Source organism: Protopterus annectens, chromosome 2.part1 (genome assembly GCF_019279795.1).
Source record: "Protopterus annectens isolate FY-2018-M chromosome 2.part1, PAN1.0, whole genome shotgun sequence".
In the NCBI taxonomy this organism is placed as follows: domain Eukaryota; kingdom Metazoa; phylum Chordata; order Ceratodontiformes; family Protopteridae; genus Protopterus; species Protopterus annectens.
This window is the reverse complement of record NC_056729.1, coordinates 873,213,092-873,240,759: the sequence shown is the minus strand read 5'-3', so window position 1 is coordinate 873,240,759 and position 27,668 is coordinate 873,213,092. Positions and strand designations below refer to the sequence as shown.

At 37.3% G+C, this 27,668-nt stretch overlaps 1 protein-coding gene across 1 annotated transcript in view; it reads right to left on the bottom strand.

Annotated features, from left to right (window-relative positions):
• WDR17 (WD repeat domain 17) overlaps positions 1-27,668 on the bottom strand; it is a 1,021,977-nt gene that overhangs the window by 678,390 nt on the left and 315,919 nt on the right. The window contains exons 8-10 of the mRNA XM_044062517.1: positions 25,181-25,349; positions 24,970-25,061; positions 12,497-12,579 (exon numbers count right to left, since the gene is read on the bottom strand). Coding sequence (XP_043918452.1) covers positions 12,497-12,579; positions 24,970-25,061; positions 25,181-25,349 — 344 coding nt within the window. The remainder of the gene's footprint in view (positions 1-12,496; positions 12,580-24,969; positions 25,062-25,180; positions 25,350-27,668) is intronic.

Below are 27,668 nucleotides of genomic sequence, written 5' to 3'. Positions count from 1 at the left end.
TATATATATATATATATATATATATATATATATATATATATATATATATATATATATATATATATATATATATATATATATATATATGCTGACATCATCGGATCCAAAAATAGTAAAAGTTTTGCAACATAAAAGGAAGTCTAAAATAACCTCTCCACTTAGTTTAGCAGAAGCATTCACGTGACAAGTAGAAATGGAAATCTTACCAGAAGTAGATAAAAATAAGATAGCAAGTGAATGTGCCAAAAACCAAAAGAGAAAATATAAGGAGAAGGATCAGATGAGAAGGAGAGAAATGTGAATAAACCACAAATATAGTGGCAAGTATAGAGATCTCCTGGAACAACCTCATGTTGATCAGGATTTGACATAGGAATGGTTAAGGAGAGATAAGTTGAAACCTAGTATGAAAGGTTAGTAATGGCAACCCAGGATAGTGGACTACATGCACATTGGTTTACAAAGTCCACTGAACATGTAGGAGAAACAGGCAAATGCAGGTTCAATAAAAAAAGAATTGGAAACAGTTATGCATTTTCTTGTTGGGTGTGATAAACACATGGCAGAGGGCTTGTACACTGAAAGGCACAATAATATGCCAAGATTGTTGCATCGGTGATTGTGCAAACACTACAACATAGAAGTAGCTAAGAAGTACTGGAAACATGAAACACAAAGCATTATAGAAAACAATGAAATGCACATTACATGGGATCACCCATTGCCAACAATTCAAGAAACAGATGCAAGAAAACCAGATATAGTAGTCCATGAGAAAAGACAAAAGTAGTGTTGATCACTGAAACTGCTACACCTAACAATTACAGTGTCTCATGTACAGAGACACAAAATCATAAAATATCAAGATTTCCAGGCAGAAATTAAAGAAATGTGGAGGAAAGATACCCAGACCATTTTAAAAGTAGTGGGAGCAATTGTTCTAATAAAGAAAATCTACAGTAATATTTAGATATGCTACCAATACATGTAATTTCATATGAATTGCAGAAGGAGTCATTCCTGGGCACATTGCAGGTGCTGCAAAGAGCACTTTTAGCTAATATCATTTACTGAAAAAATACTAATTTCATGACCTTGGATTATACCCTGACTTAGGAAAAGAGTCCATTCCCATCATGGTATTAGAAACCCAAATGATTTGGAGAAATGAAATAAAGACATGGCCACCATTTTTTCACATCTCATAGTCTACTTTTCCAATATTCTGCTATAGTACCATCCATTGTATACCCACCACAGAACACACAACTGAGTAATCTCACATTTCACATCAGCTCGCAAATTGGATCACAGACATAGTATTGAGATGCCATACATATTAACCAGCAATCAAGTATATCCAGTGAGAGTAATACAGTTTGCACAACTCAGTGGTGCTGTGCAGAGAAAAATAACATTTCCCAGCATTTCCTCTATCATGACCACAGGAACTATTTATTGCATGAAGGGAATGGATGTATGAAATTATTTGGCCAAGGCACTCATTGCTGCAACTGCATCTTGCAAGCTGGCAAGCAGTGCCACTATCATTTTAGTTATCTTAAAAGAAGGGATCCTGACCTCTTTTTCCATTGAGAGACTAACTTTTCAGCCAAACCACCAGAAATGTAGACTATGTACTTCTCAGTAAGAGAAGTGTAATGTCAGGGAGTGATATACAAGCTTACATATACCTGTTTTCGTTATATAGCCTCTGAAGACATAGCAGAGATGCACAGCTGCACAGGAGGAGGATATAATGTGTTACTAAGTGCCAGGGTAACTGCACCTGCTTGTTACAGTACCAATTTGACTATTTTTTCAACTGTGCACTGTTATCCGTTTTGCAGAATATGTTTGTACATATTTATAGCTGTTGTCTGTAACCATGATATTTGTCCTTTACCAGTAGTTTAGCTCTGAGTAGCATAGGTAAATGCCTGCAATATGAGTGTTAGATGTTTGGTGCTTGTTGGAGTGCAGACTGCAGTGGTGATATCAAAGTAACATAACAGGTTAAGGCACTACCTTTCAGAGAGCATGTTCTTATCAGTGTTGGTTAGATTCCTATATATGGATGGAACATTAGGTTAGCACTGCTCATGAAGAAGGAAGCATTTGTTGTAGTTTGGACTACAGTAGCCATTAGGCTATAATGGAATAGTACATATATAATGCACTTTTTTCATTGTATGTATGCATTTCTCTCTCCCAGTCTCTGTCACTATTCCCTCCATTACATACTTTGGTGTGTTTTTATGTTGTTTTTTTTCTTTTTATTTTACAAGTATATGCAACAGTAGCTAGAAATGTGACTCTTACTCAACAATGAATGCCATCCACCCTCATTTGGCACCATTGTCAACTTTATCTGCAGGTCACCTCCCCAGACCGGACATCATCTGCAGTGGAGTTGAGAACTTATACTCTCAATGTTTACAATGACAGGGTGGGGAACATGATTTTTCAGAGGATGGATGCTTGCATCAACCACCTTAAGACCCTCCTCCTGCAGATCATTGAGTCATTTCCCTGCCCCATACTGCCTACTCCATCTGAGTGTCAGTGTTTGGAAAATCATATGTGCATACCCATAGATGAACCAACTAACAATTTACAGAAGGGCAGGGCACAACTATCAATATTTGCACAGATGAGGAAGGGAGCTGACTGTACCAGGTAGTACACTGGATGAACCTCCATTCTGGCTAGAAGTCTGTATTCTACATAGCTCAATTTGTGTGATGATCACGGTAGGTAAACATTGTGTAGATTTCTACACGAAACTATACAAAAGTCTGACCCTCTGTAACAGCTCCATGCACATGTAGGCCATCCAGGAATACTGGTGCGAGGGAATTTTTATATCATGTTTAACATGTGAAAATGGAGTCACTGTAGAACATGTATTGTCAAGGTCATATAAAGCAATGGAGAACTACCATGGTCCACACCTTAAAGTACAATTGGTACCATAATAATACAGAACATATATGCCCAGAGTTTACATTTCATCATGCAGATGAGATGTCCATTGCTACCCATTGGTATGTGAAGAATGAGACATGAGAGAAATGTCATTTTTTTCCATGAAATTTTTCAAGGTGAGACATCATGGTTGGAGAAGGAGAGAATAGTGTCCTTTTTACAGTACAGTGGGGGTGTGAAGGGGAGTCCAAAATTTTCTGTATATACTCCATTTGGAATATGGCTTAGTTTCTGGTGTCATTCTAAGGCGGTGCAATATTTGTCACCATGGAAGGAGATGGTCAACAGACCACACTGCTTTGCCAGGGATGGTCTGTACCTCTCCCCTCTAGGCTTTAGAATATTAGCTTAAACATTGTCTTCCCTCATAGTGCCTTTTTTTAGGCAATGCCAAACTGAAAGTACTTCCGACATAGCAAATCCAAACCAAGAAAATCTAAAGGTGTTACTGCTCACTGCTAGGAGTCCAAACAAAACCTCCAATACCTAGAAGCTGTCTTCACCCTAGAGAATGATGGTGTCTGTGCAGTTGCTGAGACATGGTTTAAAGAGCAGAGAGCACACCAACAGTGCAAGGTTATAGTGCCTTCCACACATTTAGTCCAGCTACTTCACAGGTAGGGACTAAAGGTGGAGGTGTCGCTATTTACATCCAAAATAAGTGTACTTCAAGGCTGGTCAAATAGGACAATGCTTGAGCTGCTCCATGGCATATCATCATAGGCAATATCCAATACCACTTCCTTGCAAGGTATAGGCCCCCCTCTATGACTCAGGAAACCCATACCATGTATTTAAACAATTAGAAACGCTAACCATCCAACCCAATACTGTATTTATGGGTTACTTTAATTACCCCACTATTAACTGGAAATCCTATACAACTCCAAATGTACAGGCACAGAGATTCCAGTTTTTTGTAAACACAAACTCCCTGGTACAGTCAGTACACCAACCAGGGGTGCAACCATACTGGATCTGGTACTCACTACTATGGAAGAGGGCTACATACCCCCTACTGTAATGTCTTCCCTGGTAATGTCAGACCACAAAATGGTCTCCTTTGAAGTAAAAATAAAACCTGGACACTCAGTAAAACCTGGAATATTCAAGGACTACTCTATGGCTAACCTCCTGCTGTTAAGTGATAACCTGGTAAAAGCCCCACAGAACCTGAGAACACTGCTACCTATGCAGAACTGTTCACAGAAACCCTGTAGAAGCATGTTAATAGCTGCATAGAGGCAGCTGTACCCAGCAGGAAGATGTACAGAACTAACTCAAAAAACAAGCCACCCTGGTGGAATCACAAAATCAATAGGCTGTATATCAGAAGGAAGAAAACCAAGGCAAAATTTAGGAGGTGCAGCACCCAGCAGGATAAAAGCACTTTCATCAAACTAAACAACCAGCACAGAGGACAAATAAAGTCTAACAAAAGCAAATATGAGGCAAGTTTGGACTTCCAAGCCAAGGACAATCACAAAGCATTCTTTAGCTATGTCCACTACCTCAAACACAATACACAATTGTGTGCAGAGCTAAATGTAAATAAAGCCACCTATACTGAGCCAGAAGATATAGCAAACCTCTTGGCACATAAATTCAGCTCCAACTTTACCCCTCTCTCACCGTCAGCCTTCCCTCAGGAAATATCATCAAATATAACTCCCCCTGCTATCACTAGAGAACAGGTCCTTAATGGTATCTCTAAGACCAAGAACACTGCATCAATGGGCCCAGACAATATCCCAGGATACCTTCTAAATAGCATGAAACATGACCTATCAGGGCCTCTGGAATTACTATTTAACTGCAGCCTCCAAACAGGCTTCATGCCTCATGAATGGAAAACAGCAACAGTCATCCCTCTGCAGAAAGGTGGGCCATCTACAAACCCTGGAAACTACAGACACATAAGTCTCACTAGTCTTATATGTAAACCCCATGGAAAGAATTATCATGGAAATGATAAATAGAGATATAGTAAACCTCTAGACACCAGACACAACCCTGTTTGGTTTCATCAAGGGCAGATCATGCCTACTTAACTTGGTGGACTTCTTTGATAAGGTAACCAAAGCAGTGGATGAGGGAAAAATGGTTCGCACTGCCTACCTTGACCTGGCCAAGGCATTTGACACAATACTTCATTCGGGCATTGTTGATAAACTAAATATACAAACAGGCACTAACTATGCAAAAAAACAAAAAATAAGACAGCTTCACTGCACAAACCATTCACTTTATCTTTATTCTAGTAGTAGTCAAGTTCCAATGTACAGGCTCAATGCTTTCTGGAATTTATCAGTTTCAATGCCCTGAACCAGCTCATTCTGACCCCCACTAGAGGAAGCAACATCTTTGACCTGGTTATCACCAACATGGGAGACCACTGCTCTTCACCTATAGTCATTTCCTCCCTGGTTAAATCTGACTACAAACTGATCACCGTGTAAAGCTCCATCTCACCTACCCCCCCCCCCCCCCGATAAGGTGACCACCGTAAAAAACTTCTCTAAAGCTGACTTTGGGCTTCTAAAAGCAGAGGTGGCTAACTTCTCGGCACCCATGCCAACGGAAAATAGTTGCATAACTGCCAAATCATACATCAATGCACTGTACGAGCATGTACACAAATGAATGGACCTTGCCATACCAAATAGAACTAAGATGCTCTCCTCCAAAACAAGGAAGCCAATCTGGTGGTCCCCAGCCATCAATAAACTCTACAACAGAAGGAAGAAACTGTTGCAGAAAAAATTAAGTCACAAGATTGGAAAACCTCCCTTATCAGTCTCAACAAAAAGCTGACATCCCTTATCAAATCTTCTAAAGCCAGCTATGAAGGTAGACTTGCAGCTGACACCAAAACCAACCACAAAGCCTTATATAGCTATATCAAAAACCTCAAAGGCAATACCCAGATTTGCTTTGAGTTATTGCACAATGGCACCTCCTATGCTGAGCCAACAGATATAGTCAACATACTGGCCAACAGATTCAGTGCCAACTTCACCCCTCCACCCCCAAGGGCCCTACCACAATACCAGATGAAAGCCTAGTACCCACCATTTCTGCAGCACAGGTAAAAGCTGCATTGTCCAAAGCCAAGAATACAGCATCAACTGGACCTGATAATATCCCTGATTGCATCCTATATAAGCTACAAATGAACTGGCACCACATATGTGTGCCCTGTTCAATCCCAGCCTTATCTCAGGCTATGTCCCTAACAAATGGTGCACTGCTACAGTCATCCCGCTCCATAAAGGGGGAGCAACTACAGACCCTGGAAACTATCGCCCCATTAACCTGACAAGCCCGGTATCCGAACCTATGGAGCGCATCATCATGGACCTGCTTAACAAAGATATAGGCAATCTCCAAACTCTTGACCCCACACAGTTTGGCTTTATCAAGGGGAGATCCTGCCTGCTGAACCTGGTTGACTTCTTCGAGGCAGTCACCAAGGCTGTGGTTGAGGGTAAGGCAATGCATACAGCCTACTTCGACCTGGCCAAGGCCTTTGATACTATTCCCCACTCAGGTATCATTGATAAACTCACCAAACTAGGCATCAGTCCTTACATCACTAGGTGGGTTGCAATGTAGTCCTGTAGCCGAACATTTTTCAGCAGCACATGGCACATCTGCGAAAAGCTTATTTTTTAGTGCCCCGGCCTGTCCCCATTTACCCAGGGGAGGTAATTTTAGGGAGGAATTAAATAGATTGGAGTGTAAAATGATATTAAATTACAGAACATTATGCCCTAGGGGGATGAACTTAGAAGCTAATTTGATTTTGTAATGATATATATTTATATGTATTTAATTATTTATTTATTGTAACAATGGAATTAGAATGTGAATGAATTTTTGGTGTTTAGAAAATGTGCATATGTAACAATTTAATTGGATAAGTGTTTGATTGATTAATTTAATGTGATGTGCACTGGGTTGGTATAAATGTGACCTTTTGTATTGTGAATTTATTCCCAGAAGACAAATGGCTGAGGTACCAGAATAAAGATAAAGTGAATGGTCTGTGCAGTGAAGCTGTCCTTATTTATTTATTTTTTTTACATTGTTGACAAACTTTAGAGGTTAGGTACAAACTCATACGTAACCCAGTGGATAGCCAATTGGCTCGGACCCAGGAAGTTAGAATTGGGGAGTCCACTTCTACAAAGAGGTCAGTCACAAGTGGAGTTGCTCAGGGATCAGTCCTTGGACTGCTCCTTTTTATCATTTACTTCTCTGAAGTCACAGCCAATGTTAGTGGTCTCTGGCTGCAGATGATTGCAAATTACGAGTTGTCATTGAATTCCACACTGACACAAATGTTCTCCAGGAACAGCTGACACAGACAAGCAACTAGTGTCAGAGTCATGGACTAAAACTAAATGCAAATAAATGCATAATAGTATCCTTTGGGAAGTCATCCACCCTGGTAACTATCATATTGACAACACACCCCTTAGAGTTGACCCAGTAGTCAAGGGCTTAGGGATATACATAGATAGTAATCTAGTCTTTAACCATCACATGTCTACAGTAGTGAGGAAATCATTATATGTTGCACAACTTATAAACAAAGGTATGTCATTTAAGTCTAAGGGAGTCATTGTTCCACTCTATTCGGCATTCATCAGACCTATCATTGAGTACAATGCCCCCTTTGTTATGTACCTAACCAGACATATCCAGCAGTTGGAACATCCACAGAGGTTCCTCATGAAAAGAATACAGGATATAAATAAAATGTCCTATGCAGACCACCCCCATCCTTGTATTCTGTCTCCTACAAACTTTTGAGGGGAGATCTATGCCTGGCATGCAGGGCATTGTCAGATCCCCACTCTGATGGACCTCCTGCATATCCACAACACAAACAGCACCAGAATTACCCATACTAAAGACTTAAACCTTGCCTGTGATATAAATAGGACCTGCTGGAGAGACAGGTATGTATCCCAGATACTACCCCATCTATGGAACAAGCTTCACATCCATGTGAAGCAGAGTTCCTACCTAACCCAATTCAAGTGTAACTTGGATAATTGGATGGGGAGCAGGAAATTCATCCCTGGTTTGGCACCTATCTCTCAAATGGACAAAGGCAGCCTGTAAATGGTTCATCTCCCAGGCCTCTTCTTACACTTATCAAGGATATCAGAACTTGACAGAGATTTGGGATACATGGCTAGTCTTAAAAAGCCTCTTGTGGTCATTAGCCTAGTAAACACCTATGAACATATGAACCTAATACAGCTGTATTCTCTTGCAGGAGGGCTATGTAGGTTCAAAGTATTAGGTTGGTACCTGGAGTAGTTTGGACAAGGCTGTGACCCATGCTACTGGCGTTCCACACACAGACGAACAGTGCTGTCACCATTAGAGCGACATGAGTTGTTACAATTCTGACCTCCTTTGCTGATGGGAGGATGAAGATAAGGTACAGTCACCACCTCTATACAGTAAGTATGACTTATTTAGAATGTCAAAAGATCCTGTTACTGCATGCCTTATACAATTTTTAAATTATATTTTTATGTCTCTAACCTGCGAAGAGAACAAAATGAATATGCAGATGCACAGTAGCAGACTGGAGCACCTAAGCAAGCACTGGCCTGAATATACATTCAGTCAAAAATAAAAAACGTTTGTCTGCACCAGTACATGGTTCATATACGTCAGGTCAGAAATAGTTGACTGCTGGACATTTCACAATGCACGATAGGTGTTTCTGCCCCTCGTCTATCACCTCTGACTGAAATACAAACATGATTAACATGCTTATTTTCTATCTGTACAGTACTGGCAATCATAACATTGCATCTCTGAGCACAGGCACATAAATAGCTCCTGACATTAATCTTCTATCAGACTGCATGTGAGGATAGCCTTAGGTACAGCCCTACTACACAAATATATTACATACAGACAAATAGGTTTATAAATTTCTTTTTTGTGTACTGCTGTTAAAATTGTGTTCTGTTTAATTGTATTATCAGTATATTCACAAATGCAGTTTTCTTTCTGTATGTTTGCATTTCTTCTCCACCACCCTTTTTAGTCACTATCATTTCCCTTACATGCACTTATTTGGTATACTTTTTGTTTCTCCCCCACCCTTTGTGTCACTATCATTTCCCTTACATGCACTTATTTGGTATATTTTTTGTTTCTCCCCCACCCTTTGTGTCACTATCATTTCCCTTACATGCACTTATTTGGTATATTTTTTGTTTCTCCCCCACCCTTTGTGTCACTATCATTTCCCTTACATGCACTTATTTGGTATATTTTTTGTTTCTCCCCCACCCTTTGTGTCACTATCATTTCCCTTACATGCACTTATTTGGTATATTTTTGTTTCTCCCCACCCTTTGTGTCACTATCATTTCCCTTACATGCACTTATTTGGTATATTTTTGTTTCTCCCCACCCTTTGTGTCACTATCATTTCCCTTACATGCACTTATTTGGTATATTTTTTGTTTCTCCCCCACCCTTTGTGTCACTATCATTTCCCTTACATGCACTTATTTGGTATATTTTTTGTTTCTCCCCCACCCTTTGTGTCACTATCATTTCCCTTACATGCACTTATTTGGTATATTTTTTGTTTCTCCCCCACCCTTTGTGTCACTATCATTTCCCTTACATGCACTTATTTGGTATATTTTTCGTTTATCTCCATTTCCTTTAGTGTTATATGCAGCAGCAACATAGTAATTTCTCCCACCCCATCAACACGGCCTTTTGTCCCCCCTCCACAGGTGGCAGCAGCAGCAGCAGTGCCATAACCAACACCAATGCCACCAGTACAAACACACAGCACATCTGGCTCCCAATTTGCCTCAGTTCCTTTCACACCCCCTACCTTAACTGTACCTCCTGCATCAGGTAACCCTGTGCAGTGGTACCCCCCTGTAACAGTGAAAGTGGAGGCGACAACTTTGTCATCCATCAGCAGCTGGCTGAGCTTGTGGAGGGGATATATTACAGGAAGATGGATAACTGCATGGACCACATGGAACCCATGCTCCAGCACCTCTTTGAGTTGTGTTTCTTTCTAGCAATGCTCCAGTTTCTCAGATAGGACTTTGTGGTGAAAATACCCATGGTGATGAGTAATACATTACTTTGCTCTCCTGCCTAGGCCAATTTAAAAGCAAACTCAAACAACATCTTGCACTAAACTGGCTTTGCCTCTATAACAAGCCTGGATAACCCTCATTATGAATGTAAATAGTTAATAATATATTCATTTTTCCGGTGATAACTATAGCTATGAACTTGTCTGTATCATGCTTTTAACATGTATCCTCTGTAAATAGCTTACCTGTAACTATGTCTTCTTTGTTTTATATTTTTTTACTCTGTCTATCTTGAAGCTTCTCTCCCCGGGACTCTGCTGAAAATGGACATGAATCCAGTTGGACTATGCCAGTCGACAAATGTAAAATAAAATAAAAATAAATAAAAATAAAATAATAGGTTACTGGATGTAAACTGGCAGAAACTGCATCTGAGAACACCCAGTCCTATCCCTCAACCTGGTGTTCCACTCAGGTTTGTGTCCATGCCCACCTCTGATAGTTTTAACAGCCTCCCATCACCATTGTCTTCCATCTGTTTGTTTCCTTCACCATTACATTCTCCTCCTTCGTCATTGCTTTACCACACAAGATGTCAGTCATTTGTGTCTTACCCAGCTAGTTATCTATTTTATCTACTCCTTACTTGCCTGACTTCCTTTCTCAACTTTCCCTTCGCTAAAAATAATGCACCTATCTCACAAACAAAACAAAAAAAACACTCCCACACATACTTCTCAACTGTTCAGATTTTGCAGAATGTGCATATGTTTGATTCATGTGTGTGTGTGTGTGTGTGTGTGTGTGTGTGTGTGTGTGTGTGTGTGTGTGTGTGTGTGTGTGTGTGTGTCTGTGTGTGTATCGGGGGGTGCTAGCCTCTTAAAATTTGCAGTTTTCTGGCAAATCAGTTGAGAATTGAAGTCATTAAATAATGGCAAACATTTGATTGTCACAATTCATATCCTTCAGAGAATGCATGATAATGTTAAACTATTATTCTATCCACTATCAACATTGTAGCTGCAAAACATGTAAAACACATCCCTGATTTTGGATCTTTTGTCCCATCATTAGTTTTCACTTTTTTTTTTAAACAAGAAACATCTTTATTAAATTATCACGTATGACATAGGAAGTCACACATTTACATAAATGAGAACAACCATATTCACATAATTTTATTTGCAAAATTATACATTCCAAACCTTGCCGACACAACTGTAGCTGCAAACATTATATATCACTTTTATCATATCTAGTCATTGTTAGACAACCATTACAAAGCTTATTCAAATCCTGCCTTCTTTTAAACCTCATTCCTCCTCTGCACATATTGTTCTCACAAGTAACATTATGTTACTTTGCTGTATCTAGTAAAACCAACAAAGCACCACAAATGGCTGTTTACAGGACAGCCCCAGATGTGCCTGGTATCAGTGTCTCATAGCATACCAATAGAGACTGAATGAATCAAGCCAGGGCTTGCAGCTTAGAGCTTTAAGACTGCACATTACAGTTCCAGACGTTTGAAAAAGTTTATTTATAACTTTAAACATTTTAAATACTTAGGTAATAACACTTCAGGATGTCTATGGGATGTCCCTTTTGAACTGTTACTTTGGCATTCTACCATTCTATCATGGAAGCTGATTTCATCCATTAAGTGCTGAACATTATGCTGAGAACCTATGTCACCTTAACCTTAAGTAAATGTTCACAATTACTTTGTAGGCTTGCATTGTATATAATCATGCTACTATGTAAATCACTATTGTCTTTTGCTTTTAAAGGCCTGAGTCGTGGTTGAAAATAAATAGCAGATTAGTACACCTTCCTGGCTATTAAACAGCAATAACTAAATAAATACTTAGTGCATTAGTTACAAAATTACTCTTATGATGGAAATGTAGCACATTAAGATACGTGCGTTGATCATTTGCAACAGCTAAACTTAGAAAGAGAGAATTTTATTTGCATGAATGTTTGACTCATAACTTCAGTAATTTCTACTGTTCTGATGTAATATTTACCAATTAACAAAAGTTTAGACAATGTCATGGGTGCAGAAGCAGTCATATTCAAAATTCACAAAACTTTTGGAGGAATGACTACTTTACATCTAAATAAATTATTCTGTTAATTAAAGTAGATAATCTTAACTTTAATGTATATACATTTTCCATAAGTACAGTATAGCATTTGAGGAGGGAGATGGCATGCCAAGAAATTGTGAAAACACACCTTTTATGCTTTAGTTATGCAGTATTACCTGTACCGTGTTTACAGTTCTCAGGAGTCATACCACATGGCTTTGTTACTTACTCATTATTGCTATATATATATTATTTTCATTTATAGGGTAGATATTAGTATGAAATGAGATATGCTGTTGTAAAACTCACCAGAAGCCATCTCCACTGCAAGTTGCTATCCTTTTTGAATCTTTATGACTCCAAGCAATGCAGAAAATCCCATTCTTCCCATGCTTAAAAACAAATGAACATCTCGTCACTGTTATCATATCGGAACATATTAACATTACATAGTACAGTTATCATTTTCCATGAAAGTGCATACTTCTGTTGGAAATGTGAATCTATAAATTAGGCAATCACTAGTTAGAGCAAATAATAGTAGAAAAAATGGAAAACAATGAAATACAATTTGCAAATGCAATTATGTGAATGCTTGATTGATGATAAGGTAGAAACATATAAGCAATTCTATCATGGCATCTGTTTCAAATATACAAAATACAGTGGGAGTTAAGAGTCGAGCAGGGAGGGAGTGGCTTAGATCTAAGGGATGTACAACAGTTGACAGAAGGAGGGAGAAGTGAAAGAGGGTACCGTCAGTATTGTTTTCTGTTCCTATAAGAGTATACAACAAAGTAAAACTTGTCATATGATTTCCTTTGTTTATTTATTCTTTGTTGACTGAGTTAGTCCCACTAGGCTAGTAGCTTTTTTTCAGGGTAGACCCAAGGTACTACTTACCCTATGAGGGGACATTTATCCAAGGCCTTCCTCTTTTCCTGTTACCTGGCAGCATCATCCTTAACATCTTTTTCCCAATATACTCTGCATCCCTCCTCAGCACATGCCCAAACCAACGTAATCTTGCCTCTCTGGCTTTGTCTCCAAACCTTCCAACCTGGGCTGACCCTCTAATATACTTATTCTTAATCCTGTCCATCCTCGTCACACCCAGTGCAAATCTTAACATCTTCAACTCTACCACATCAAGCTCTGACTCCTGCCTTTTTGTCAATGCCACTGTCTCCAACCCATATAACATAGCTGGTCTCACTACCCTCTTGTAGACCTTCCCTTTCACTCTTACTGGTACTCATCTGTCACAAATCACTCCTGACACTCTTCTCCACCCACTCCATCCTGCCTGTACTCTCTTCTTCACCTCTCTTCCACACTCACCATTACTCTGAACTGTTGATCCTAAATACTTAAACTCATTCACCTTCGCCACCTCTACTCCCTGCATCCTCACCATTCCTCTAATGTTCAAAATAATGATGGATGTTTTATTTCAACCCTCCAGTCTGGATGGTTGCAGGATGATATTTTGGGTGAATTGTTATTGCAGAGTGAGCTGGAAAGTTGAGAAACTGTTTCATGGGGTGAAATTATGGACAATATCCAATAGGAGGAATCAAACACCATTTTAAAAGAAGATTGCCATAAAAATAAATTGTATGCTGAGACTGTCAAGGAAACTGCAAAGAAAGTGATAAAATATGAGCACAGAAAAAGAAATGGCAGCAAAGGAAATTTGTGGTAGGAATTCAGAATAAAGAAAAAAGGTAATGGACAGGTATGACATTTGGAATAATGTAATGATTCCATTGGGATGAAGGCTCATGAGGTAACAGCTTTAATTCTTATTTATAAAGGGATATTTCTTGGCATTATTTTTGAGACTGGTTCTGTTATGGAAGATTTTTTTTTTGGGGGGGGGGGTATAAAAAGAAAATAACTATAACCTGTGGAACTCATATGTGGTTAAAGCATTTCACAGAGAAAAGAAAAAGAAAATCCATGTTCAATTTAGAACTGAAGTTGAAAGAGGGACATTTAAGCAAACTTTGTAAAGAAGTTTTTGACATTAGCAAAGAGTACAGAGGATTATGGACTGGTGGATGGGACTGTTATTTTACTGAAAATAATGAAAGAAAAATTGTTCATATCCCCTTGTATGATAAAAGTAGAAGATAAGAGGGGTGCTGTAAAATATTGGGAACAACCTAAAACATTTTTTCTCCCTGTGGAAAAGAAGAGCATTTGATAAGTAACTGTGATAACAGGAAATGTTTGTGGTGAAAGAGGTCATGATACAAAAGAGTGTGAATTGAAATATTATAAATGTAACAATACGCAGCATTTATGGATAGATTATAATCTAGAGAAAAAGTATGACACAGAAGAAAACAAAAGTGAGAACAGTATATGGAGAGAAGAAATGGTCACAATAAAGGATAACGAGGAAATGAAAAAGCAAGATCAGGGTAAAAATAAAGATAAGGATAAACAGAAAAATGAAACAGAAGAAAGTTCTGAAATAAGTTATATACATTGGAAAAATAGTAAAGGTAAAAAGAATTCTATTGCCAAAAGAGTAAGAGACAGAAAAAGAAAGTTCAAAATGATGAGTAAATGAGACAAATAAAGGAAATGTGTAATGCAATTGAGATAAATACTTCAAATTTACATAATTTGAATGTTTTAGAGTTCTTTCAGTAAATATAAATAGTATTAAAAACAGGCATACTAAACTGGTGCAGAAAGTGTGATGTCAATGTAATAACATTGGAATATGTACGATTTTTGATGTAAGAAGAGAGATTTAAAACAAAGAAACTGGATAGGAGATACAATATGGAATATAGGAAAAGAACTAGGTTCTGTTATAGTTTTACTTTGTAGGACGTCAATGAAAGTATTGAGCATAACACTGGCAAACATGGGAAGATTAACTACTGTAGATCTCAGATGGCATCTTTTTCTTCTTCTTCTTTTGTCCCTAGCTGGTAGCTGGCGGAGGTGGTCACCCTGGAAGTCGGTACACTGCTGTGGTCATCGCTGGATTCTGGACTTCCTTCATGATGCCTTTCCATGCCGTTCGATCCATGCCAATGTTTCTGGTCTCTTTTAACTCAAGTAGCCGGCTTCTCAGGTCATCTTCAATCTGTTTAGTCCACTTCTTCTTTGGTGCACATTTGTGAACTCTTCAGTTTGTGGATTGCTCTCTTCATAATAGTCTATATGGCAAGCAGCGGGTGTCCATCCTGCACGTGTCCAAATCAACATAGCCTCCTGTTCTGGATCTATTCACTGATCATTGGCTGCTGATCACATGTGGTCTGGATGCTCTCATTTCTAATGCAGTTATAAAGTGAGATTCCCAAGATTTGGTGCAGGCATCACATTTGGAAAACCTCAAGCTTGTTCAGCTCTGTCTTGAGGAGGGTCCATATTTCTGATCCATTAAGGAGACTTGGCAAGATCAGTGCCTGGAAAAGGTGAATATTTGTGGTGAAAGAGAGGTTTGTCCTCTTCCATAGACACCACTTGAGTAAGGCAAATGGTGCAGTGGCTTGTCCAATCCAGCTACGGCATAATCAGGTACATAAAATTATAGCAGTGTATGCCTATGCTACAAGCAAAGAAAGAGACATTTTATTTATGTGGTAATTAATATGAATATAACTGTTAATGGGAGATTTGAGATAAAGAAAGAAGAAGCTAGGAAATGATGTTAAGAAAGTGTTTATATAAAAAGAGGCAGTTTAAACATTTGGAATAAAATCTGTGTACATTTAGTCAAGGTATATATAAGACTAAAGCAGATTATTTTAATTTTTTCGAAGATTTAAATATAGCTGAGGGAGATACATTTGTAAGAGGCTTTTCAGATTATTCAACCATATGGGTAGAGATACAAGAAAAGGAGTATATCAGGTTGAGAAAAGGAATTAAAAAAAATAAATAAGAAATTATGGGATGAAAACAGAAAGGAAATAAGTATGGAGATAGGGAAAGATCATATTTATACTACAATATGTTATAAAAACTGGTCAGTTTTGGGGGCTAGTTTTTACAGAAAAATATAAAAATGTTTTTTTTAGAATGGCAATAGGATGTAAGAAAAAAAGAAACACAAATTATAAAACAATGTGTATATGTGCTTTAAAGGATTTGAAAAGGGATGATAGAGAATATTATGTAACAGAATGAGCATTTATGAAAAGAGTCAAGAGAAAATTAAAGCATTTTTATTTAAGCAAATATATTACTTGCAAGCTAAAAGAGAAGGTGTATCAGCTTGTTTGAGAAGCATAGTTAAAGAGAATTCTAGTGTAATGAGGGAAATGAAATATGATAGAGAAGAGGTAAGAAGGCTTCAAAAATAAATTATGAACATTGTGATAAATTATGTAAAGAAACTCTTTCAAGATAGAAAATGGCATGTTAAAAATTAACAGTCGAGAAAATAAAGAATTGGAAAATGAGATTTCCTTGTATGAATTGACAAAAATACTTGGGAAAGTTTATTTACAGTAAGTTTCAGGACTAAATGGAATAGGATACCAGTTTTATAAGAATTTCACAGACTGGCAGAAAAATTCTTAAAACTTATGAATGAATGCATGGGTAAATGAAGGTTTTATGTATAAAGATTTATGGAGTATTAGTCTAAAATATGACTATCTCAGCGTTTGACAAATCACACCATTCAACTATATTAACCATGAAAAATAATGGCTAAATGAATCTGCTACTAAACATACTACACACACACACACACACACACACACACACACACACACACACACACACACACACATGCACATATGAGTGTACACATACGGATATCTTTCTTTTCTTCAAATTGGACTTTATCAGATCACAGTAAAAAAAAATCGCTGAATCACTGCAAATCACATGTTAGCAAGTTCTGCTTTCTTTGCACATTGAATAAAAGCATTATAGGTTCATAGGTTAGTACTAAGCTAACTGCCCTTGCGAGCCATTTTAAGCCATTTTAAGCCTAGCCATTTATCCCTTGTGAGACTCAAACACTGCACGTTGTGTTTCTAAGGCAAACACCTTAACCATTAGGCCACCCTCCCATTAAGACTCACCTTCCTTGGAATGTTGGTAGCACTTAGTGTGGAGATTCACTGGTAAGAATTGTGCTGCTCTTTGATCCAGTAAGGATTAGGCATGATGGGGTTAGTACAACTCGAATATTATTACATGCCTAGTGATGTTGTTAGGCAAAAGCCCTAAAGGCAGTTTGAATTTACCTGCTGTAGTTTATCTATGATAATTGTATGCATTTTTTAGTCAACATAAATGTAAAATTGTTCCACCACTCATTTTAAGAAACTGGTTGTTGTATGGGGTTATAACATTTTAACTCTATATGTGCAATTTTGGTGGAATACTTTCAGGGTAGTCATTTTAGGGACAGTTCTGTACACTATCTGATATACATGAAATTGAGCCCCAGACAAAGAAAGGATTACATGTGTTTTACCACTGACCACTAGTTCTCACCTACAACATCACCAGTGCCCCTGCTTGATCTCCTTCTGCTCTCCATATATCTTACAAACAGGATGAAATTACATATTTCTTGTTTATCTTACACATTGTCTTATTTTCAGCTTTTTGCTCCTTCCTTCTAACATGTCTTACCCGGCAAATACTGCATTATAATAACTGTGAAGGAGGAAATAACTGAATTAAGTTAGGTATCTGGGGGATGCAAGCCCCAGAGGCCATGGGTTTAAAATGCTGTGAATCACATTTTACAACTTGTTTTCAAACTTTTGAAGAAGTCATGGGATTTTAAATGCAATGATGTATATTTTAGAATTTTATTTCCAACCTTTTGATAAAATGATGGCCTAAGCAAAAATCATGAGTATGAAAAGAAATGAATTATTTTTTCTGTCAAGGAAAAAAAGGAAAAAATTAATTGTGATCAAGGCTTACATGTCAAAGCTGTTAAACTGTATTTCCCAATAAAATGAGTAAACACGTTTTCAAGCATGAAAAAATCAGATCTGAGAACAGTAAAATAAAAAGAAAGCTGTAGGCATATAATGTAATGGGTAGGACTGTCACCTCAAATGGAGACTATTCTAGCATTCATTGGCAACAATGCAGAGAAATCAATTCTGGGTAGGATGCCAGTCTGTCATGGGATATGCTTAAGCACACACACACACACACACACACACACACACACACACACACACACACACACACACACACACACTCTCTGGCTCTAACTAAAGGTTAGCATCTTCTCATTGTAGGGAAGAAGTGAAGATAAGAGATATGGCAAAAATCCTAAATTCTATAAAATCTGAATGCAGTAATCATTTATAGTAGAATTCAGAGACATATTACAAAAAGAAAAAAAATAAGGCAATGATGTAAAAGTAATGACAGAGGTCTCAGTATAAGCTGAAGAAACACCTTATTGAAGAAAGATTGTGATGTGATGAACAACCTTCTAAGCATTCTAATGCATGCAGAAAGGTAAAAGAGTTGTGTGGTATCCAGCTGATTAAATGCAGTGATATGCTGCATATTTATGTTTATGTCTGAAGAATTCTACACCAAATAAAATCTGAGCCAGCAACAGAAACATAAAAAGGCCATTTAGGGCCCCATAATCCTTATTTGTTGTTTGATTGCTGATTTCAGTAATCCCTTACTGCTCATATTTGTCAATTTTTTCATAAAATATTTGCACTGTTTAGCTGCTTGAATACTGGAATACTGGTACAGCTAGAAAAATTTCTTTATGGTCAATTTATTTGTCTTAAATGAGCAATATCTCTGCTTTTATGTACCAGTCAAACACACCACTAGAAAAATGAGTGTAAAAAAGTTTTCAAATACCAGCATAGTACAGATTTTCAAATGTTATTCATAACTTTATTTACTGCCGTACAGCTGCCATGGCTTACATTTATAACTTGCAGTGCACATCTGAAGACTTCCAGGATAATAATAAACTACATCAAATCCTAGAGGAACAGATGCATTTTATTGTTACAGCTTAAAGGTAAAGCACTCTAACTTGTTAAGAATGTTGCGCTTTGCCTTAGTCTCACCACTTACATGATTATAGACAACCCAACTTGGTGTTTATGTGCTGACAATATCTAATTAAATAATCAGCATATAACGTTAATAGAATACTGTGTAAAATCCTAATGTTAAGAGGCCACTGTTTAAATAAAAAAAAATCATCTTTCAGCATTGGTGGAACACTGGTAAATACCTACAGCAAACAGTAGATTGACAAGTAAGTATAGTCCACATAATTTACATTAGCAGCTTTGCATACTACTAGTGAAAGGCTGTAGTACATGCATACATACAAACGTTTCAAGCATGGGCATTAATGCCCTTCTAGCCTGCCAATATACCAAAACAATTGCTCCCATAATAAGTGTCCAGGCAGTTGTTAAAATATTTAAACTAATGCTTGCTTTAATGTAATTTGGTAGTGTGTTCCATGCATCAGCTACTCTGTCAGAGACCCAGTTAGTACACTTCTCATTCCTATAGAATCTTCTACATGGGTTTTCTGATGATTTTCTACCACATTTTGATAAACATTCCTAGAGGTAGTTGTCTCTAAATGCCCTATATACCCGAATATGATCTCCTCTTAAATATCTGTTAAGAGAAACTGTACAAGTTCAGATATTTTAGTCTTTCATAATAACTTAAATTTTTACATCTGTGGATGCCGTTGGTATAGTCCTGCTGTATTTGCAGTTTACTCATGCTTGTTTTCCTATAAGATTTCTATATTGTTATTCCATACTCAAGTTTGGATCTAATGTAATTAAACAATGATTTCATCATTTCTGATTTCCTAGACTTTATAAACCTTTTCATACAACCTCTAGTTCTATAAATATCATTGACCAGTTGGTTGATATTAGAAAAACTCAAAGCTGGATCTACCCATATACCCAGGTCCTTAAAAGAATCTACAGTTTCAATCACTATGTGCTTTATTAAATATTCACCTTTCAATTTATGCCTGCCAAATCTTATATGCTTTATTTCTGATGTATTTATCAGCATATTTTTCTCCTGTGCCCAAATGGTCAATTTAGTCAATTTCTTTTGCAGACATGCCTTATCTGTAACACATGCAATCATTTTACCCAATTTCAGGTCATCTGCATACAGACTGCAGAACACCTCAGGTGAAAAAGAGAGGTCTGAAAGATATAATCTAAACAAGTAAGGGCTTAGGACAGAGCTGTGTGCGACACCCTGACTGTAACCAAGAATTTCACTTGTCCAATTGCTGTATAATACTTGCCATGTCCTATTTGTAAGCCATGCAGCTATGCATCTTATCAAGAGTATGACCAGTGAGTAGATTATTATTTAAATACCAATAAAAATTTAATTTCAGCACATTTGACTGTTTATATCTGCTGCAGAAAATTTAAACTAAAATGAGATAAGTCTTATCTGACTGTATTTCGCCTGTGCACTAAATTCACCATCTTGTCCTTAACTATCTTACCTAACTGAATGTAAATTATTTCATTAGTTATTTCTCAGTCCTTTTTATTGTGCAAACTTTCAGCTATGTTAAACTTAAAAAAATGAAGTTCAAAAGGTGTTATTTCTAAGTATTTGCACTGTCTTTTTCTCACATGTGCTTGAAGTTAGGGCATTAAAGCTAGGGATAAGCTGTTCCTCAAGCTTCATAACAGCATGAAATGGAGACATTCTGCTTCAAGTACAAAGCTATAAGTATTACCAAACATCTGTAACCTCTGGAGAGTCACTTTTCACTTCAGTGCTACAAGTAAGCATAGTCTCTATAAATCTAATATAATTTGTTTCAATTCTATAATTATAGCCTCTGCTGAAACTTAAGTGACTAGGGTGAATGCTTTATTTTGTAAGCCCTAAGTAAACAAGGATGCATACTACTGCAATACTGCTAAGCCACTCAGCTTATTAGTGCAACAGCTGCAGCTGTATTTAGCTACAACTATTTAGTCAAGTATCCTGGGATACTGTCATGTTATATGCTGATGATTTTGTTGTTACAGGCCAATAAAAAAACAACTCCACTCTAGAGTAAACTTTGCATTCTGATTTCTCTTTCCACTGCAATTGGATTGCAAACAATAAGCTAATAATTGACCCAAATAAATAAAATGTAATTATTTTCATTATCTTCTTATAAGCTCTGAAATCTCCCACCTATTATATATTGAGTGCCACCAACAACACCATTATTCCAAATGTCATTCATCAAAAAAGTCCTTGTACTTGCACTTCATGACTCCATATTATGAAAATATTTGGGCTACTAGCAAACTGTAAAGCCTACAATGCACAAATGTATATCCGTGCACACAAGGTTACCATGTCTTAAAAATCCTCTCACAAACATGTGTGAATTTGACTGGTCTGGTTAAATGCAGCAAGGCTTTAGCCTGTTGTCCAAGGAAGATCACAATGTTTTGTTCTTCCTCCTTAGGAACTTTGAGCAGCACATGCTAGACCATTATGAAAACCTGTTTTAGAAAATGGATGCTTGGCAGGAGTTTGCCAGGGCAGTGAGTGATGCCACAGCCATTAGCTGTTATGGTGAGCAGTTCAGAATTTACAGTGAACTGGGGCATTGTCACCCTGCTTAGCAGTGGGAGGCGGAGGTTAGAGGGAGAGAGACAGAATATTATTGCAAGCAGTGATTTTTTTCCCTCTTCCATTAAAAGTAAAACAATTTACTGAATCCTTCCTTCTTTGTTTTACAGTGCCTTAGGAGCAGCAAGCCAACATGGAGCAGGCTCGGGTAAGTTCATTGCAGATATGATCAAAATGTTGAGTGAGTTAGCAGAGAAATGGCTCCTGGGAGTACTCATAGCAGTATGGAGAGAAAGGTGTTCCCCTGATGATTAGTGAATAAGCATTTCAGTGCCACTATACAAGACTAAAGTGGGTATTCATAACTGTGAGCAATGCAGAGGCGTCAGACCCCTGTCACACTGCAAAAAAAGTACTGGAGAAGGTGACTGGTAAATAAATATGCTATGTAATAGAAATTAAAATGGAAATGAGGAGTTTATATTCAGATGATGCATTACAACTGACCTATGTTTATAGTGAGAGAGATAGCTGAGGAGAAGCTATGACAAGGTCCCAAGAAATCTGATTTGGGTAGTCCTGTGATGGTTTTAAGTCCTGGACTCATAGGTAGAATTAGTGCATGCTATGCACAAAGATACAATGACACAATTACAAACTGTGTTCCAACTCAGAGGGGTTCCCAGTGGGAGTGGATGTGTCTCAGGGTTCAGCTGTGAGAATACTGTCATTTATACTGATGATGGACTACATTAGCAAACAGGATGGAGGTCAGATCAACAAAGCTTCTGTATGCAGATGATGTGACACTACAAGCCATCTCTGAACAAGAATTTCAGCAAATGATAGAGGATGGAATGCAGAACTGAAGGCATATGGGATACAACTGAATACAGACAAGATAGATGTCACGGTAGCAAATGAGGGAAATCAGAGGAAGCTTAAAATAAAGATAGAAGTGGAAGTCATGGAACATGTTGTTAGAGAAAAATGCTTCTCTCATGATTATTCTACACAAAATGCATATTAACTTACAGTTTCTTCACAAATATGTTTGATGAATTATTTAATATTTGTTCATGTTAAAAATTATATGTAGTATAGAGCCATAGTTATACAACCCACAATTACTTATTGTACTTCTGAGTGTTTCACAACTGTATTCTAATATTAAACTGCAAGTGTATTAACAGACGACTGAAGGTAAAGAAAGTGCTGAAGGGGTTAAGGGATGTATTATGGTCTACAGAGTCTGGATTGTCCAGGAAGGGAGGAAAGTGCACAATGTGAAAGAGATTTTGTTTTATGTAAGCTCTGACCTTTCCAGGCTGGGATGGCTAGTTACAAGGAATGTTGGGGGGGGGGGGGTTAGAATGTTACTGGCAGTGGAATATACAAGGTTGGAAAACAAGACTGATTAACACGTCAGATGGCTTGTGTTTTTCTAAAACATTATTGTTACTAAAAACATGATTGTTGAGTATCCACGTGTAGCACTATACAAGGAGCATGAGGTTCTGCAGAGATCCTATTTGTCAACATCAGTATTCTGCATGCATGATAATGATAAGAAAAGGAAATAAAAACTGTGTATTTTTACTGCTTGGTGAGACTGATTTTTAAATTGTGAAGATAGTCTCCAGGTGCTGATATATGTGGATTTAAATAAAAAGAAAATGTTTTGCACATCCTGAAGAGTTATATTTGACTCAAGACTAAAAGGTAATTAATGTAATTTATGTATATTTTAAACTGCACTTTAACCATGTTAAAAGCTTCAAATATGTGGGAGGGGTGGTTGAGGAGAAGAGAAGTCTGAATAAGGAGGTCAAAGCTACAATCAAAAAGGCTGCAGTCAACTGGCCTAAAGTATCAGGGTAGTGTATGACAGAAGAATGCCAAAGAAGCTGAAGAGTAAGAGATATAAAACAGTGGTGTGGCGAGCACTACTGTATGGTTCAGAAACTTGGGCAGTGAATACAGAGCAGTTGAGGAAGCTTGAGGTGATGGAGATGAAATGCCTGAGATGTGTGTTAGGATGCACACTGTCAGAGACATGAAGAAATGAGGATATTGAACAGAAGCCAAAGTAGCCATAATTGCAGAGAAGGTCAAAAAGAACAGACTGTAGGGTTTGGTCATGTTCAGGAAAGCGAATGACAATTTGGTGAGGAAGATGTAGGAGATACTGAAACAAAGCAAGAGGAAACAAGGATGAATTGCATAACAGAAGACCTGTGACAGTCATTTATGACTAATGAAGAAGGCAGGGATGTGGCACTGAATCAAGAAAGGTGGCAAACGTTGATGCAAAACCCCAAACCTCGTGTAGAAAATGGGGAAAAATGGGTTGATGAGGAAGAAAATGTCCCTTATTGTAGAAACTCCCTTTCTTTATAATAAATCCATTGCTTTCTGTTCCATTTCCTTCATTCTTAGACTTTGTCCTGGCCACTTGACATTTCTGAAATGACACTTGCTTATATTCCTGGGGCTGCTATCCACTTCCCTCCTTCCTTCCATTGCACTGGCATGCTTATGTCCAACTGATATGGTACATTGGAGCTGAAGGTGATGTGACAGCAATAATTAAATACATTAGTTACACAACTGAATTAAATGTGTTTTGCGTGTCTATGGGTAACGATGTCTCTAATGGATGGTGTAACCTAGTAATAATTAAAATATGCTGGGATGTTTTGTTGAAACAGGAAAGGAGGAATGTACTAATGAAGTATCTGAAAAACTGCCCCTCCCAATATAGATAACGATGCAGAAGTGAACAATGCACATACCATCTACTTAGAGGCTACATGGATATGAAAGGGACTGATTGCCAAGATTATTGTGGAGACAAAAAGGCTTTACCTGTCAGTGCTTGCATTACCTCAGAGAAAGAGGCTCAAAATTTCTCTTATTTCAACATTCTCTCATACAAAAATGGTAAGGCTACAATTATGCAACTGTATTCAGAAAAACAAAACAGTTTCTTTCTGGGGCCCTAGCACTGTATACCCATTAAAAAGTATGATGCACGTCCAGTACTAATACCACGTTGTCCATCTTGTCAAATAATCAACAGTAGGCAATGAATTACTATCCAATATCCTTGGTGCACAGTACAAATCTCTGAAAATACCATTCAAGAATTTTATTAGAGTAAAATATAAATTTAGCAGTAACTGTTATATACTTAAGCTTACCTCATTAAACCTTGTTATCATTTTTCCTTTTTTCACATCCCATATAAAACCACCATTTCTGGATGTTGCCCCAGCAATGCAGTTCAGGTCACCTAGACATTTTATAAATGGAATAAACACGCTGTTAAAAAAACATACTTTAGTGTTACCAGTATTCATTGGTTTACCAAATGAGAAACCTTAGAAACAATGCTAATTAAATTGCTTTTACCTGGAGCCCAGGAAAGAGAATAGATAACTCCTTCATTGCCAGGAGAGGTATATACGGCTGTTAGAGTATTGATATCCCAAACTTTGATTGTCCCATCAAATGAAGCTGTAGCTAGAAGGTTTGGGTCATCTGGTTTGAATTTACAGTCAAAGATTGTTTCCACATGTCCCTATGATTGTGAAAAAGTAAATACATATTAGAGACCAATAATTGATAAGGGCATCTATCAAATTTACTGAAACATGACCTTACTTCTCACACTGCAAGTCAACACTGCTAAAAATATTTACAGACATCCATGGCTTGACATAACCAGAAAATAAGCTACTTGAAGTTTTAATAATGTACAAGAGAAAAATATAATGATGTAGTTGAATAATTACTTCTGTTTCCTATAATACAGAAAAAAAACAAGTGATAGTGATACTAAAATGGTGTTTTGAAGATAATGTAGGTATATGCATAGTAAGCAATGCACCTGCTATGGAGTCCATCAATGTAGAGAGCCCAGTTCCACATCTACTAGTCAGAAAGATGCAGAATTACACCAATAGGAAACAATGGTATAGCAGCTTAGCCATGGATGGTATGTGTATGTGTATGTGTGTGTGTTTTTATATATATATATATATATATATATATATATATATATATATATATATATACACACACACACACATATATATATATATATATATATATATATATATATACACACATATACATACACACATTATATATATATATATATATATATATATATATATATATATATATATATATATAAAGTGGCATGCTCTCAGCTACTGGAAGAATACAAGTGACTCTCCAATATGTAAATACTTCTGCTAATAATATTTAGAGCAGTGTTATAAGCAGAGTATTATAAACAGAATAACTTTTCGTTAAAAGAAATGTCTCTATTAAATTGTCTTTATTTCTTTAAGAAAAGAAAGATACTTGGTCATATTAGTTAACAGTATTTCCACATTAAAGCAGTTACTACTTCCCGTAACAGTGGCAGCTGAACAACTGTGCATGGTAACTAAGTCAATGCTTATCCCAAGAACAGTGTCACTATCAAAAAGACAAGGTATATAATTCCAGCTTTAAGCAGGATGCTACCAGGAGGAGTGGGATCAAGCTGATTGGTCAAAGGTCTTTTAAGTCCAGTAAAATGGAAAAACACTAAGACCCTACATGAATATGGAAGGGACTGATTGCTAGGATTAGAGTGAAGACAAAATGGCTTTACTTGCCAGTGCTTGGATTACCTCAGAGACACAGGCTCAAAAAGTCTGTTATATGGACATTCTCTCATACAAAAATAGTAAGGCCACAATTATGCAAATTAATGTATATTACTAATTTATGGTTAGGTCCAGATAGTCAACATACAAAAAAAGTATACACATCATTGCAATTGACAAAGTCAGAAGGTTTTTACCTATTATTTTAAAAAAATAAATGTGTCAAACTGAATGTAAAATATTCTGACAGTTTTGCTGTGTGAGTGGAAATGCTGTTATGTCATGAAACCATGGACAAATCTTAGCAGTATAGATCCGTAGGGAAATGTATGTCAAATGATGGTAACAAACAAAATGTAGCCTAGTACTGATCTATGAACCGAATTGTAATGTCCACAGAGGTACCTCACTAAAAGAATACAGGGCATAAGTAAAATGTCCTATGCAGACTGCCTCAAGGCCCTATCCCTGTATTCTGTCTCCTACAGGCTGTTGAGGGGAGATCTATGCCTGACATACAGGGCATTATCAGATCCCACTATGATGGACCTCCTGCATATTCACAAAACAAACGGCACATGAATTATCCATTCTAAAGACTTAAACATTGCCTATAATATAAATAGGACTTGCTGGAGAGACAAGTATGTATCCCAGAGATTACCTCATCTCTGGAACAGGCTCCCTATCTATGTGAAACAGAGATCCTCCCTAACCCAATTCAGGTATAACTTGGACAATTGGATGGGATTCAGGAAATTCATCCATGTATTGGCACCTATGTCTCTACTGGACACAGGCAACCTTTAAATGGTTCATCTCCCAGGTCCCTATTTGTAAATGTTTCATCTCCCAAGCCCCTCCTTACACTTATTAAGGATACAAGAACTTGTCATAGATTTGTGATGCATTGCTAGGCTTAAAAAGGCCTTTGTCTAGGCTTAAAAAGACCCTTGTCTAGACTTAAAAAGGCCCTTGTGGTCATTAGCCTAGTAAACACCTATGAACCTATGAAATGTGGAAAAAAAGCAGTCATGTAGCTAAGTGTTAAACTAAGAATAGCAACACTAAACTTGTGAAAACTATAACACCTGAAAAGCATACTACTAGTGATATTATACCTCTAGAATATAATAAATTAACTTCCATAATGGTCGAGACTTAATTTTTTTATTATGCAATTGGCAAGTTAATTAAGTGAAATATCTTACTGATGGCAGAGAACTACAATGTCTGTT